Here is a 16,143-nt window from a genome sequence, read left to right on the forward strand (position 1 = left end):
GAACGAGGGAGTGAGGGGAAGGAAAAGAGCCCGGAGAGGAGAGGGAAGAAAGCCACAACGGTAGGCTGTCCCACTCAGCTGCTCTGCCGTGATGACATCACAGGGCACGTGACCCAGGCTCTCCAGTGACGGCACATGGAGGGCAGGAAAGAGACGAGTTTTAAAGCTGGTGCCTTTTGGGTTGTGTGAGGGCTCCACTCGCCTCCCAAACAACCACAGAACCACAGACGTGCGGCTCGGGGTTGGTGTTTGAGGGTGACCCGGAGTGTAAATGGTTAATCGTCGCGGGCCAGCTCCAGTCACAAGGACGGCGCTAAGCGAGTAAGTACGTTCCAACCACACTCGCCAAGCAAGCAAGTCCGACACCATCTGATCTGTCCGCAAAGGCGATATTTGCCTCTGCAGTTTTTTTTTTCCTATAAAACCAGACCTGGTCGTTACTTGTGGTCATCCAAATAGTTGATATGTAAAAGCATGTTTTTGTGGATGCCTTCTTTTCTTTTTTTTTAACGTCTTCATGACATGCTGCGTACTCTCGGTTTAGGACGTGTCAAGGGTCACGGAAACCGCAGAGGAACAAAAGTGGGGCTTGCTGCAACCAGAGGCAGCTATGGCATCTAACAGCCTCTTCAGCACAGTGACACCATGTCAACAAAACTTCTTCTGGGGTGAGTACTCCTTCACGGACCCAGCCGCCGCCACCGCCGCATCTGGACTTAGGTTTGCTGTAGGGTCACCAGAAGGACTTTGGGTCAGGAGTTGGGGATCCCGAAGAGTTTGGGTTCAAGGGTTTAGATCTTGTACCCAATTGGGAGATTTGCATCTCTACTGGAGGTTGATGAGGATCCAAGCTTCTTTTTTTTTTTTTTTTTGTGGTAGAGGAAAGACTCGGCTATCATCAAGGCTTTCCAAAAAAAAAAAAATTTACAAAAAAGACACGCTCCTCGCATTTAGAGATTGCACTATTTACTCTAGGCCGTGTTTATAAATATTTCTCCAAGAGCGAGATGACATGTTTGTGCAATGTACCCTTAGATTTACAAAGCGACGGCATTGCGGAACCCAAAACAAAAAGCACGCGCGATATTTTTGACAAATGTAAACAGTCGCTGTGCTACAGCGTTTACAGTCGATCATTGGAACAAGATGTGGGATTACCGGATTGTTTGGCGCCCACAGCTCTGGGGTGTCTCCGCTGTGTGGAAGGAAGAAGTATTGATTAGTTTGCCAAGAAAATGTCTTTAATTGCTTCCTCAATTTGTTCAGATGGCGCTGCCGTGGTTAATTAATGAACGTCAGTTTCTGCAGAGAATTAACAGCAAATGGGGATTGAAGAAGAAATTGCGTGAAATAATTAGATTTATTATAACTATTACACACACTTTATTAAATGTTTGGAAATCAGGTGAAGACTTTGAAGCCTCCTGGATTATGTTATCTTCTAAATGGAGTGATTTTTTTATTTTGTCTTAAGTAATTTATTAGTTAAGGCGATCCAAATTGGAGCAGGATTGTTGAGATTGTGGTCTTCGACAACCTGGGAAGGCAGGCGGTGGCCTCTGTTTTTGGTTCTGGTGCGTTTTATTGTGACAGCTCCTTTCCACAGTCTAATTCAGTCAGCAAAATAAATGATGTTTTCAGGTTTACCAGCCACATTTTCTAATTTAAACAAACTCTCTCATCCGACAAGGAGAGGGGCTCAGTTTAATACATTCAAACACACACACACACATGTTCCAGTCCATAACTTTTCCTCCGCTGTCCAAATCAAATGTTTAAAATAAGTTTGTTTTTTTTGTTTTGTTTTGTTTATTTATATTTTAAGAAGTCAGAGGAGGAGGAGGAGGTGGCAGGGGGTGCACACGGCAGTCGGACACAGCTGTTCTGGGCTCCTGTTCCACAGGAGCGGCGCGGCTTAATGTGCTCTGAAAAAACAGGAGAGAGTGAGCGTCTTCCACCAATCACCACCACCTATTACCACGTTAACCCCTGACCTCTTGGTGTGTCTCTTGAGGGGGAGGCGGGACGCGGCAAGGAGAAGTGCCGCAGGAAATTGGAAGCATGCCGCTGTCGCCGTTGCACAGGAATGAGTAGATGTGCACGATGAAGGCGAAAGATAATAGCTGATCAAAATAAATCAATTGCATGATTTTGCACTTTGAGGCCACCGACGCTTTTTGTTGCATTTACAGTAATAAATACAGAGATGGTTACTGTGCATTTGTTCTGCAAAAAAATGCAACTTTAAAAGGAATGTAACATTTAAAGCTCCTGTTCTTGCAAAGTTGGAGAAGTTGTATCCTCCTTTAGTTTTATAAATCAATAAATCAATTGCATAATTTTGCACTTCGAGGCCACCGATGCTTTTTGTTGCTTTTACAGTAATAAATATAAAAATGGCTACTGTGCATTTGTTCTGCAAAAAAATGCAACTTTAAAAGGAATTTAACATTTAAAGCTCCTGTTCTTGCAAAGTTGGAGAAGTTGTATCCTCCTTTAGTTTTATAAATCAATAAATCAATTGCATAATTTTGCACTTCGAGGCCACCGATGCTTTTTGTTGCTTTTACAGTAATAAATATAAAAATGGCTACTGTGCATTTGTTCTGCAAAAAAATGCAACTTTAAAAGGAATTTAACATTTAAAGCTCCTGTTCTTGCAAAGTTGGAGAAGTTGTATCCTCCTTTAGTTTTATAAATCAATAAATCAATTGCATAATTTTGCACTTCGAGGCCACCGATGCTTTTTGTTGCTTTTACAGTAATAAATATAAAAATGGCTACTGTGCATTTGTTCTGCAAATAAATGCAACTTTAAAAGGAATTTAACATTTAAAGCTCCTGTTCCTGCAAAGTTGGAGAAGTTGCATCCTCCTTCAGTCTTATAAGGCGATTGTATGGTGTCTAAATTAATTTGTGTCCTTGCTGCATCATTTTGTCCAGTTCCCACCAGGCGCTGGCACACAAGTTGCGAAATGTTTCCTTCTAAAGATGCAAAGCCACATTATTCCACCTCGACTTCAAACATTCTTAATTGAGGCCTCTGCGTACATTTCCATTGATAAAATCATTGAGTGTCTCATTAAAATTTGTGCTGTTATTTAGATCAAGCTTTTTTTCTTCTTCTCCTTCTTCTTCTTTTAATTTGATTTCCTTAAATACATTTTTATAATGTCTGAGATGGAGACGTGAGAATAATCTTCAGCATGTGTGGCTCCGTGCCTCTCCGGGGAACATTTACAAACTTTAATTACATATAGGCAATTAAGTCATGGCAGCAATTATTGTACAGTAAAATCGAGCAGCCGCGGAGGAAAAATATCTGACGCAGACAAATCAACACCATCAAAAGGATCTGGGTAAATATCCGAAGGTTCGGGGTGGAAAACCTTTCCCCCCCTGAAGAAAATCTGAGATGATTTGCAGAGAAACCGTATATATGCGTTTGAGAAAGACAGCTTCTGTTGCATAAGTGTTGCCTTAGATCTAACCACAGGCCTGCTTCTTGGAGACATCTTAAAAGTGAGGCAGACGTCCTCCCTCCTACCCAGCCTGGGAGACGTGAAGCCCACTCATCAATAGGTAATTTGGAAAAGCCAAGGGGGGGGGTGAAAAATCTGAGCACTTCACTGGCTGCTACTGTGCAGCGCGTAGACTCTTCCCCTTAATGTCAGCCTCAAAGGAACTCTATTTAGCGATGCTTAATTGAACCTCTGAGGCAAACATGTTATTTAATCCCAGCAGGGTCTTACTGATGCAGTAAAACTGCACGGTGGTGAACGCACCAGCTATTAGGACTTGTAAGTGCCGGGGGTTCGCGGAATTCCTGAGGGTAATTAGGGAGTGTTAATGTGATCAGTGTTTAATCAGAGATGCATTAATTGGTCTGTGTTTTCAGTGAATGACCTGATTATGACCTTAAAGGTGCGTTGCAGGAACACCTGCAGCAGCATGAAATACTCCATCATATGCACATTGTGGAAACAGTTTTTGTTTATGTTTTACTGTTTAGTGCCAAAGAAAATGAGATTTAAATCTGATGAGGGCATAAATAAAACAGTGTGTCAAACTAGTAGCCCGAGGGCCAGACACGGTCCACAAACCAGAAGATTGTGGCCCATCATTAAAACGTGACCTGCATGATCATTTTGATTCTGCGTTGTATGTTTAACCATCAGAAGATTGAAGCATTGATTCAAACTCCACGTTTTTAGTGACACAATCACGTTGGCTTCTGTGTAACTGCATTTGTACATATGTTAGGTATCTTAAGAACATGCAAAATAGGCAAGATATCTTAAGAACGACTAATATGATGCTGATCAAACTTGGCAGGTACATTGAGTCTATCGCTGAGAAGAATTCATTTGAGTTTATCAACAATCAGTTGGTGATGAAGGTCACAAATCAAGGTCAGATTTCCAGTGTTATGCTAATAGAATAGAATAGAATAATCTTTATTGTCATTGTACGGGGGGTACAATGAAATTGGGGGTGCTCCTGCAGAGCTACCGTACACCACAAAAGAAACAAGACATCTTACACACCACAAAAAATTCTTTAAAAATAAAATATGTAGGTACTGTGTACTTATATGAATGTAAACATATGAATAAAGTAGTTTACTATGAAGCAAAATAGCTAATTTTATGGAAATGAAGAGTTTTTTTTAAGTGACTATTGCAATGTTTGTGTAAAATATACCTCCTAGTGTTCTTATGCTCTAAGATCTTTAATCTGTTAGTTGTGGTGGAACATATGATACTCGGACACTCTGCATTAGCAGTTTTATGCTTTTCTGGAAAAAATTAAGGCAGAAAAAAAATCATAATACAGCATAAATACTGCAAAAGCATGATGCATTATAACAGTTAGTTTTGCTCACTGTAAGATGCTGGAGATTCAAATTGCTGATAAAAGTTTGTGATGTTTAAATAGATCATATCTTTGCAGTGCCAAATTAGCGTTTGAGGTCACACTTAAAGGGGTCATATTCCGTAAAAAGTATTTTGAGCCACCTGTCACGGTTACATGTGCTTGTGGTTCCATGTCAATGATTTGAGGATTTGATTTACCAGATCTATAGGAAAAGCAGGTTTGTTTTGTGTCTCTGATGTGTCATCGGGACGTGTCTTGGATTGTTGCAGGGAATAAGCTTATCACATGCGTGATGGAAATTAGGAGCAGGTGTGGGTTCTTTCTTTTCTCACGCCCAGGTCACTGCTTGTTTTGAAGACAATTGGTGAGCTGTATTTTCCAAAATGTCCTACAGTATGAACCCTTCTACAAACGCCATGCAGCATTTCATCCTTCCCAAATGATGGAAGCCCTTAGAGAGGAAATAACTACCTTACACTTTGAAAACGAGTCTATCTTGGAACACGTTCACACTCGTGAAACTGAACACCAGAATGAAAGTTTGACCTCTGTGGCTGTTTCATGCTGTCTTTTCTTCTCTTCCATTCTGATTTTTATTTTAAGTCGAAGGACATACCACGGTTTTCCTGCGGAGCCGATGAAGCAAACCACAGGGAATTCTGAACGACATTGTTCAGTTGCTTCACACGGTTTGGGTTTCTGTAAAGGGGTCAAGCCTGGTGGATGTTTGGGTTCGGCCCGTAATGGCATGACCCTGACATGAGGCCTCGCCTGTTCTGCCACAATCCCGTGCCAAAGCGTAACGATAACGGTGGGATTTTACATAAACATCTGGAAGGTTGAGGATGGATGGAGGAGCATCAAAGTGTGACCCTGAGCTCTGACTGTGATCAGTAACTAGGCTGTAGATCAGTGGAGGTGTCTGACTTTAACACTTAAAAAAATGTTTATATATATACGTATATCCCAAAGATTTGTCGGTAAAAACTGGATTTGATGAGTACTTGTAAAGGAGATAATTGCAGGTTTAAGGACTTTTCACAAAATGATGAATTGCTTAAAAACCTAATGATTCTTGCAGTCATCTTAAGATGTTTGTGCTGCAAAATGCCAATTTAAAAAAAAAAAAAAAAAAGACATTCTTTTGGTTTTTTGCTTTTTCACTCTGCCTTGCCACAGCAGATCTTTAAAAGGAATGAAAAAAATCAAGATATCAGACATACTTACCGTGAAAATACTTTAAAATCCTTCAGTTACAGTTAAAAACATTCTCAGGCATTAAGAGTCCATATATGGGCAGACAAAACAAAATCTAGGTTGAGATTATTACAGTAAAAATTATTATATGCTTGTTTTGTTAAAAAGCATATCAAAGAAAGCTGCGTGCATTTGCATGCTCCTGTCTATTCATGCATAACGATTGGGTATGTTAGTCTGTTTTGTCATGTCCAGGAGTAAGACCTTGAGGTTTTATAGTTTCTTAATTTGAACAGATCTGAAAAGCGTAGCTTGAAGTATTTAGTTTCTCAAAACATATTGAGGCGGCGTACGTCTTTGAGTCCTCTGATTTCACAGAGTTGGAGTCAAAAATAACAGTACAGTATGACCTTGAGATACAAAAATATCCTTATGTATGTAATGATACATGAGATTGGAAAAGTGTAGTCTGATTTTTTTTTTTAACATATGCTATGTTTCTTTGCTAGTTACTATATTTCATTCACTTACAAAATGTAGATTAAAAAAATAAAAGGCAAACAATATTATCGCCATGAGCTTTAATAGCACTGTTCATGTATGCCGAGCCCCTGAAACCTTTGAAAAACATACCTTTTTTTTTTACTTAAACCATATTCAGGCAAAATCATTCTCCTTGAAAACTGACTTAGGACAAAGCAGATCAGTAAGAAAATCCATGACCCTGAGGCTTCATTAATGGTCTTAACAATGCCAAAGATCCTTAAACATGAGAATTTTTGCAAAATGAGGCTTAATTTTATTCATTTATTTTATATATATATATATATACACACACACATACAGGTAACATTATTCCTATGGGCTTTAATGCCACAAACAGCAGGAATAGCAGTATGACCTTGACCTTCACTAATATTCTCATTTATCCAAATATCCTTAAAAAAAGTTAAAGTTTAAACTATAGCTTGATTCCATCCCCAGATCCTAAATATATATATCAGTACAGACCTTGGCCTCAAAACAAACTAGTCAAAACAGAAGTATCAGAAGTATGACCATAAGCTTCCGTATAATCATACTGCTTCTGAAACTTTATTGTTTTCCTCAAAAAAGTTTTCAGACACCATCATCCCTGTCACCACTGACCATACCCAGGGTCAATCAGCAGCAGCATGACCTTGAACCTACCTTGTAGCATCCCAAATTTTCCAAAGATGTATAAACATATGATTTGAAAATGAACTGATTATCTTCTTTAAACATATTGCAGTAACGTTGCTCCTTGTAATTTCTGATTTCAGAGAAAGTAGCTAACAAAAAGCAACAAGAGCATAACCTTGAGCATTTTAACATATCCAGTGCTGCTGTAATGTGTGCAATTTGAAAGGTGCAGCTTGATTCCCCGCCCCCCCCAATATTTATGGAACATCATTCTGTGTAGCTTATAAACAACAGTATGACCTTGAGTCTTAATAGGTCCTCATTGGTCCAAAGATTCCTAACCTGAGACAGATCAGAAGTGTAGCTTACCAAAATGTATAATGTAACAGCGTCAATAGACAGACGGACTCTAGATTGTTGAACAACACTCCCGCATTAAATTAATTTGGACCAAAAATAAACACTTGGGGAAAATTTGGAATTTTCTGAATGTTGTTTTGTTGAGGTGCTCATGTGCAAATGTACTTCTTTCTAGATGTAGCACAGTGCGCACTCAAGTTATTTGACAGGAAGATCTGTCTGCTTGATTAATGCTCTCACTCAATCTGGCACCTGGAACCAATCCGCCTCCCGTTGTCCCCGTCACGTGTGCACCGCGTGTGCGCGTGCATGTTTGTGCATCCACACACTGCACCTTAAGAAGGCGTGTGGGTGTTGAGCAGGAGGTGCAGATGTGATCGGGGTCGTCTAAGCGGAAGAAAAGAAAGGTGTGCACGGAGGAGGGAACAATAGCTGAAGGTGCACCTGAGAGCACAGCATGTCATTAATAAGGCACCGGCCCCATCTCCTAATTTGCTCATATTACCGGCCCACACAGTGGGGCCCCTTCCAGTGCAGAGGCGTGAATGCAACAGATCACATACACCTGACAGCCAGAGTGCCCACCCACTCGGCAACACCCACACAAACCTTCTAAAGATGGTCCAAGAGCTCCAAGATGTGAGACAATTCCAGATATTTTAAAAGAAAAACGAGACCAAGAGATGAGCTATAAAGGGACGGATCGGTTTGCACTCAGAGGGCATCCAGCAAGAACACAAGAGACCGTCTCTTTCGAACCACCACCCATCTGGCGCTGCGGGGGAGGCCACTTCCCATTAAACCCTCCCTGCTTCCCTTTCCTTCCTCCTTCCTCTCATGTCCTCCCTCCATCATTCCCCTCCCACCCACGCTTTCAGGAAAAAGGGGTGATGACAAATGTGACGAGGCGGCGACGCTTTGGTCACCGCAATAATCAGAGGCACCAGCACCGTACCACCTGTGAAACACACACACAGACACACAAATGTGTGTGTAGATGGTGAAATTAAATACTCCCAGGAGACAAAAAAAAAAGGCCGGGGGGAGTGTGTGTAGTGGGATGGTAGTCTTTGAACTCGGAATAATGCATGTAGTTGATCTTCACAAGTCTCCTGGGAGGTGAGGGGGAAGCTAGCGGCTCTCATTTGTAAAGTGACCTCTAGAGAGAAAGAGTTGGAGAGAAAAGCGAGAACAAAAGGGGAATTCCTTTAAAATAAAAAAAGACCTTTAGGAAGTATTTAGTAAAGCACGTATGTCCATATACGAGGGCTGTCAATAAAGTAACGGTCCTTTTAATTTTTTTCAAAAACTATATGGATTTCATTCATATGTTTTTACGTCAGACATGCTTGAACCCTCGTGCGCATGCGTGAGTTTTTCCACGCCTGTCGGTGACGTCATTCACCTGTGAGCACTCCTTGTGGGAGGAGTCGTCCAGCCCCTCATCGGAATTCCTTTGTCTGAGAAGTTGCTGAGAGACTGGCGCTTTGTTTGATCAAAATTTTTTCTAAACCTGTGAGACACATCGAAGTGGACATGGTTCGATAAATTAAGCTGGTTTTCGGTGAAAATTTTAACGGCTGATGAGAGATTTTGAGGTGATACTCCGTGTTGATAACCATTTGTAAAATCCAGGCGGCTTTTGATGGCTTTCAGTGGAGTGAGTATATGAGAAATTGTTTAACAGCTGGACATGTTCCAGCTTGTCCTTAAGGCTTCCAACGGAGGTGTTTTTCCTGTGGCGGAGCGTCATGGCGGCTGCGAGCCAACGCTGCAATCCGTCCGCACGTCTTTTATTAAAAAATCTCCTTTAACAGTGGAATATCCGGATAAAATGCTGAAACCAACTTCTTCTGAAACTTCTCTGTTCTCTCACGACGTCCTGGATCAACAGAGCCTGAAATGTGGAGGTTTTCAGCTTGAAACAGGCTGACGACGGCGCCTGGGAGCGCTGCGCGACGTCTCGCTCCGTGGGAAGTCCTTAAAGCGACAGTATCACCTCAAAATCTCTCATCAGCCGTTAAAATTTTCACCGAAAACCAGCTTAATTTATCGAACCGTGTCCACTTCGATGTGTCTCACAGGTTTAGAAAAAATTTTGATCAAACAAAGCGCCAGTCTCTCAGCAACTTCTCAGACAAAGGAATTCCGACGAGGGGCTGGACGACTCCTCCCACAAGGAGTGCTCACAGGCAAATGACGTCACCGACAGGCGTGGAAAAACTCACGCATGCGCACGAGGGTTCAAGCATGTCTGACGTAAAAACATATGAATGAAATCCATATAGTTTTTGAAAAAAAAATAAAAAGGACCTATACTTTATTGACAGACCTCGTAGTCTAGCAAAATGTGATGGTGTTTATGTTCTGTAGCATGCTAGCTTTGGGAGGGTTGAGGTGCAGCTATTGGAGCTAAAATCTAATGTGAAAACTACTCATTTAAATTTTGCACTAATATCACTGACTGCGTAGCAGTATAATGTACTATATTAACATACTAGAATACGTTATTTGCTCAGCAAGTTTGTTGTTGAGCCAGCTGCATGCTAACTAGCCAAGCACACAGACTTGCAGCCACTAGCAACTAGGCTAATTGAGTTCAGTTGCCACCTTGATAATAACCAAACAATTAGAGGACTTAATCTGTGTGATTAAGTCTTGTTTTAAAACTGACTGCAAACTTCATTAATCTGTTTTTGGAAGGGTTGTGTCTTTGGTTGACCAGAATTATACTCATTTGGAATGACTGTGGCGCAGCTAGCTAGTATTAGCTGCCTCTGTTTTGGACACTGTTTACTGGCATTTTCTCAAGGCAACTTGTGATTGGTTGATGACACAAATTTGCGTCAGAAATTGGAGTTGTGGTACTCAAGATGGTTCAGGTTGAAGGTTTAGCTTAAAGACTCATGACGTGACTTGGACATGAGTACTGATGACTCGGCTTTAACTCAGTTGATACGACAGACTGCATTAGGACTTGGAAATTGGTGAGGAGCACATGGATCATTATTATTATTATTATTTTAAATACATCATTATAATGTAGCAGGACAAATTGGTAGCTATGATCATGTTTAATGCTACAGTAAAATGACAACTTGACTTCGACTCAAGGATGGACTGCGTTTGGACTCAGAAGTTGGTGACCGGGACATGGCGGGGTGTTATTCAGACTTGAGGATTGATTACTTTCTCAGTCGGAAATTGAGGACAAAAATGTGGGTTTTTTTCTGTAGTTAATACCCTATAACTTAGACTTGACTCAGAGTTGAATACTGGGGACTCGACTCGAACTCTAGGTGTAACAACTCGACAGCAACACTGGTCAAAATTTCGCAATGTTGAACTCAATGCGGTTTACTAAAACAATCGTTTGGCCAATGATCCGCAACCACTGCCGAAAATTTTTTAAAGTTCTTGTATGTTTTACAAGTTGGCAGCAGCATTTGGTTCAAACACAAAAGTTTTGAACGATCTCTGCTCGTATAGCGTCGATACAACACTGCGAAATACCTGGTGTTGATTGGAGACGGCACTTTTGGAGAAGCAGTACTTGCTTTCAGGTTGATTCAGACTGATCATTTTGTTCCAACAAGCGGCTCAGGCTGATGAAAGTCTCCATCCCGCCTGATCCTCGGGCTCGGAACTCATCACTCACCCAGACGGCTGCCCTCTTACCGTCGTCTGTAGCTCGCTGTTAAAAAGTTTTCCAGCAACTGTTGCTCTGTTTCATTCGATTTTTTTTGGTATTTCCTCAAAGGAATTGGGTCTCCCTCGCTCTCCTTTTGGACAGGGACCAATAAGAGGCATTTTCCGCTTCACTTCTCCTGATGCTGAATGAGCAAACGAGGCTCCCAGAGGAGCAGGAATATTTTATTACAGTGATATTTTGAACCTTCCTCCTCCGTCATGTCTCTCTCGCTCTGGTGATGGAAATTTAGGATGCTGCAACAATTCTCTCTCTGTGTGTGTGAAAGAAAACAGCTCACACAGAGCGCAGACGATTCAAAGTCGCAGTTAAATGACAGGCTTAGAGCTCCGCGCGTTGAATTGCATTGTTTTCTTTTTATTCCAGCTTGGGAGGCAACAGGAAGGGGAAAAAAAAGCCAATTGGGACAGAAAGCGAGCAGTTTAAGTCTCAGGAGAATTCTTTTCAGCACAAACAGAAATAGCAGTCTTTTTTTTTTTCTTTTTTTTTTTTTTTTTGCTGACAAACACTTTTTAATGCGAGGATGTTTTTTGTGAAGCTTTCTGTTTTCTTATTCATGATAAAGCTTACGTTGGAGGAAGCGGGGATGGCATATGGGTGTTGTAGCTGTGATTTACTGTCACTTACAAATGGGAAAACATTTATTCTTTTTGTCCATATGGGAAGTTTATGTCAAAGATTAATTGGGACATTCTGGATTTAACTGCTTACAAAGATGTGAATTGTAAATGACAATTATCGTACCTCTGAATAATCCATCCATCCATTCATTCATTTTCTATACCCACTTACTCCAATTAAGGGTCATGGGGGGCTGGAGCCTATCCCAGCAGTCATGGGGCGCGTGAGGTGGGGTGAACACTGGACAGGGTGCCGGTCTATCACAGGGAACCCTGAATACCTGTATTGCAAAAATACTCGTATATTTATCAATTTATTATTTTTTTGTCAAAATATTGAATCACTTACTATAAGACACAATGGTTTAACAAGCAAATTTTTTTGTTTTTTTTTTGATAGTACATTTTAAATTTCTTAGAAACATCTTGTTTTGAGTCATGTGAGATGGATGTAAGATGTAATGGCTCCCAATATGAGAAAAATATCATTTAAAGTGAGTTTTGTCAGCAAAAACATGACTAAAAACACTAATAAAACACTATTTATTATTATATATATCCTTTTTCTTGAGCCGCTTGGGTGGGTAGGGAGAGTTCCCATGGGATAAAAAAATCTTTTCAACCTACCATCCCTGGTTCTCAAGACCAGGCACCTAAGTGGCTCAACTCTACTCTTTTCTGCTCTTCTATTTTACTCTTCCTTTTAGATATTTAGATATACCATAGTATACTAGCATAGTTTCACCTTAGAATTGGAATATAATATATAAGATATAATTACTGAATTTTCATGAACACACTGTGTTTTGAACTTGTAACTAGCACAAAATATTCTGCCAATGGAACTGAGAAAATTCATTGAAGGTTTGTTAAATTGTTGTTGTTAAATGGTAAAATTCAAGAAGGTTTCTTGAAATAAGGTTTTAATTAGCTGAAAACATTAATTTCCGAGTTATATTTTGTGACATAGTTTGGAAGTGTTTCAGTTTTATAGTAACACACCAATTCAAAACTCTTATGGTGAGTCAAAAAAAAAAAAAAACAACCAAAAAACAAAAAACAAAAACTGGTTAAATCAAAGGTATGGCTCAAAAGTTGTTGCAAGAATCTTTTGCATCAGATTTTTGGGATGTATTATCTAAAAATTAAAGCCTTTATATCTTCCTGAAATTTTACTTGTCAAGTGATTGTGTCCTATATGAAGGCTATTTTGATGTTTTGACTTATTAGACAAATATATTTACATTTTTGCAGTGTAGAGTCTCTTTTTAGCTTGTGTTATGTAGCGTACAATCCATTCTCTTCAAGGCATCAGCTTTTTGACACCATTGACTTTTTGCAGCTAGTGGGATAAGGAGGCAGTTGGTCATTTGCTTCACCTCGGGGAGTTCCTGTAAATAATTTGCTCACACGCTGTGATGCTTTGCATGCAGGTCCATTTCCTCACCAGAAAACCTCTCACTCTCACATATCAAAAGCTTTTCTATATGGACACTTTTTCCATTTCATAGGTTGCACAAGTTTCAAATCAACAGTGAGTTCTCAATTTCAAAATCAACATAGACTTTCTGACATTGAAATGAGATCCAGACTCATAACTCCAACCACTGATGGGACTCCAGCACTTTTTACGATAGATGAGTTAACACATAACTGGTTTCACTTTACGGGAAAGGTCAACTGTGAATGAAAATCGTTAATACTGTAAACCCGGGGTCACGTTGAACAATAATAATATTTAATATTGTCTGAGTAGAAGAGAGATGAGCAAATAGAAATTTGTGTTTTTGTATAATTGTTTTTTAAATTTGATATTTTGACAGATTGCTGTATGACACAACATAAAATTGTAAACATACGAGGTCTATTAGAAAAGTATCTGAGCTTATTATTTTTTTCAAAAACCATATGGATTTGAATCACGTGTGATTACATCAGACATGCTTGAACCCTCGTGGGCATGCGAGAGTTTTTTCACGCCTGTCAGTTACGTCATTCGCCTGTGGGCAGTCTTTGAGTGAGGAGTCGCCCACCCTCTCGTCGTTTTTTTCATTGTTTAGGAATGGCTCAGAGAGTGCTGCTTTGTTTGATCAAAATTTTTTCAAAGCTGTAAGGCACAACTGAGTGGACACCATTCGATAAATTCAGCTGGTTTACGGTAAAAATTTTAACGGCTGATGAGAGATTTTGGTCTGGTAGTGTCGCTTTAAGGACGGCCCACGGCGCCTGACGGCGATCTGCGCTTCGAGGCGGCAGCGTCTCGCCGTTTCAAGTTGAAAACTTCCACATTTCAGGCTCTGTTGACCCAGTAAGTCGTCAGAGAACAGAGAACTTTCAGAAGAAATCGGCATGAGGAGTTTATTTGGACATTCCATTGTTAACGGACATTTTGTAATGAAAGAACGTGCGGGCAGAGTCGCATGTCGGGCCGGACCCGACCGCGGGGGGTCGCGACAGGAAAAACACCTCCGTTGGAAACCTTAACGGGCAAGTTGGAACATGCCCAAGTTGTTAAACAATTCCTCAGTTACTCACTTGTTGAAAACCATCAAAAGCCGCCTGAATTTTACAAATGGTTTTCAACACGGAGGTGTTTTTCCTGTCGCGGCGCACACAGATTCGTCGAGTCATCACGGAAACGACTCGGCGAATTTGCACGCACGTCTTTCATTAAAAAATGTCCTTAAACAGTGGAATGTCCGCATAAAGTCCTCATACCGGCCTCTTCTGAATCTTCTCTGTTCTCTCACGACGTCCTGGGTGAATTAAGCCTTAAATTAGGATGTTTTCAGCTCGAAACAGGCCGACGACGGCGCCTGGAAGCGCTGCACGACGTCCCGCTCCGTGGGAAGTCCTTACACCGACAGAAACACCCCATAATCTCTCATCAGCCGTTAAACTTTTCACCGAAAACCAGCTTAATTTCTCAAATAGTGTCCACTCGGATATTCCTCACAGGTCCAGAAAAAATTTTGATAAAGCAACGCGTGCCGTCTCGAGCAGCGTGTGAAACAAAGGAATTCAGCCGAGAGGGCGGGACCACATCTCACTCAAGGCCTGCCCACAGGGAAATGACGTCACCGACACGCGTGAAAAAACTCACGCATGCGCACGAGGGTTCAAGCATGATTGGTGGAATCGCATGTCATTCAAAGCCATATAGTTAAAAAATAATAATAAAAGGGTCGGTTTATTATCTAAGAGACCTTGTATATCATTTAATTACTTATTTAAGTTTTTAATTAAGCTTTAGTGTGGATATATTTTCCGTAATGCATCATCCATTATGCTCTGTGTATGTTTCCCAGTAAAATACAATTTTGCATAGAATTTTAATATCTTGACACTGTAAACTTTGGCGTGGTTTGACGGCGCCTGACCTTAGGAAACAAATTCATATATTTTGCATTGTATTGGCACTGTTATGATAATTTGAAGTCATGGATTTTTTTCCCCCCATTTCTGGAGAAATTAGTTCATTACATACTTTGAAACAAAGAATGATTTTCCGAAACAGTAATTTAATTGTGTGTCAAGGATTTTAAAACCATGACTTTTATTAAATTTGCTTTTTGAACATTCAAAAGAGGGGACACATTTTCTAAATCAAGAAATCCCAACTGTGCACTTGACTTAATCATCGAAAGCATTTTTAATGTATCTTCAAAACATTAAAACTTTCTGAAGCAGTTGTTTTATTTGCCACTTTTTAGCATTTTAAAGCTAAAAATGCTGAATTACTTTTGAAGCTGTAGGTTTATTTTTCATTTTAAACATTACCAAGCTATGGTTGTTTCTCTGAACCAATTGCTTCAGTCAGTGAGTTGAGTATTTTGAAACACTGAATCATTTCACAAATTAATAGTTTCATTTAGTGCTTCGAGCATTTCAAAACAGTGGATCACTTTTCCAAAACAGGTTGTTTGTTTGGTTTGTTTTCACAGTTCAAAACCATGGTTTCATTTCTAAAGCAATTGTCAAATTAATGTTTCGTGGAGCTTATAAATCGGAAATCCACCCCCTTAACTAAGCCTATGGAAGGAAGTCATTGCCCTCTCACCCCTATGCAGAAATCAATGCCCATATTCCACAATCACATTGACGGAATGGCAAATTGTTCCATAATTGTGTATTTTTTACAGCCTGGCCAACAATGCAAACAAATTCTACATGGTTTATGAGCCATTATAAAAGAATATTGTTTAAAAACTATTT

The 16,143-nt window shown here is 40.2% G+C and overlaps 1 protein-coding gene across 1 annotated transcript in view; it reads left to right on the forward strand.

Annotated features, from left to right (window-relative positions):
• Window positions 1–544: 544 nt before the first annotated feature.
• runx2b (RUNX family transcription factor 2b) overlaps window positions 545–16,143 on the forward strand; it is a 74,811-nt gene continuing 59,212 nt past the window's right edge. Inside the window, exon 1 of the mRNA XM_034162316.1 lies at window positions 545–668. Within this exon, the coding sequence (XP_034018207.1) occupies window positions 611–668 (58 nt within the window). The 5' untranslated portion in view covers window positions 545–610. The remainder of the gene's footprint in view (window positions 669–16,143) is intronic.

Source organism: Thalassophryne amazonica, chromosome 21 (assembly GCF_902500255.1).
Source record: "Thalassophryne amazonica chromosome 21, fThaAma1.1, whole genome shotgun sequence".
Taxonomy (NCBI): domain Eukaryota; kingdom Metazoa; phylum Chordata; class Actinopteri; order Batrachoidiformes; family Batrachoididae; genus Thalassophryne; species Thalassophryne amazonica.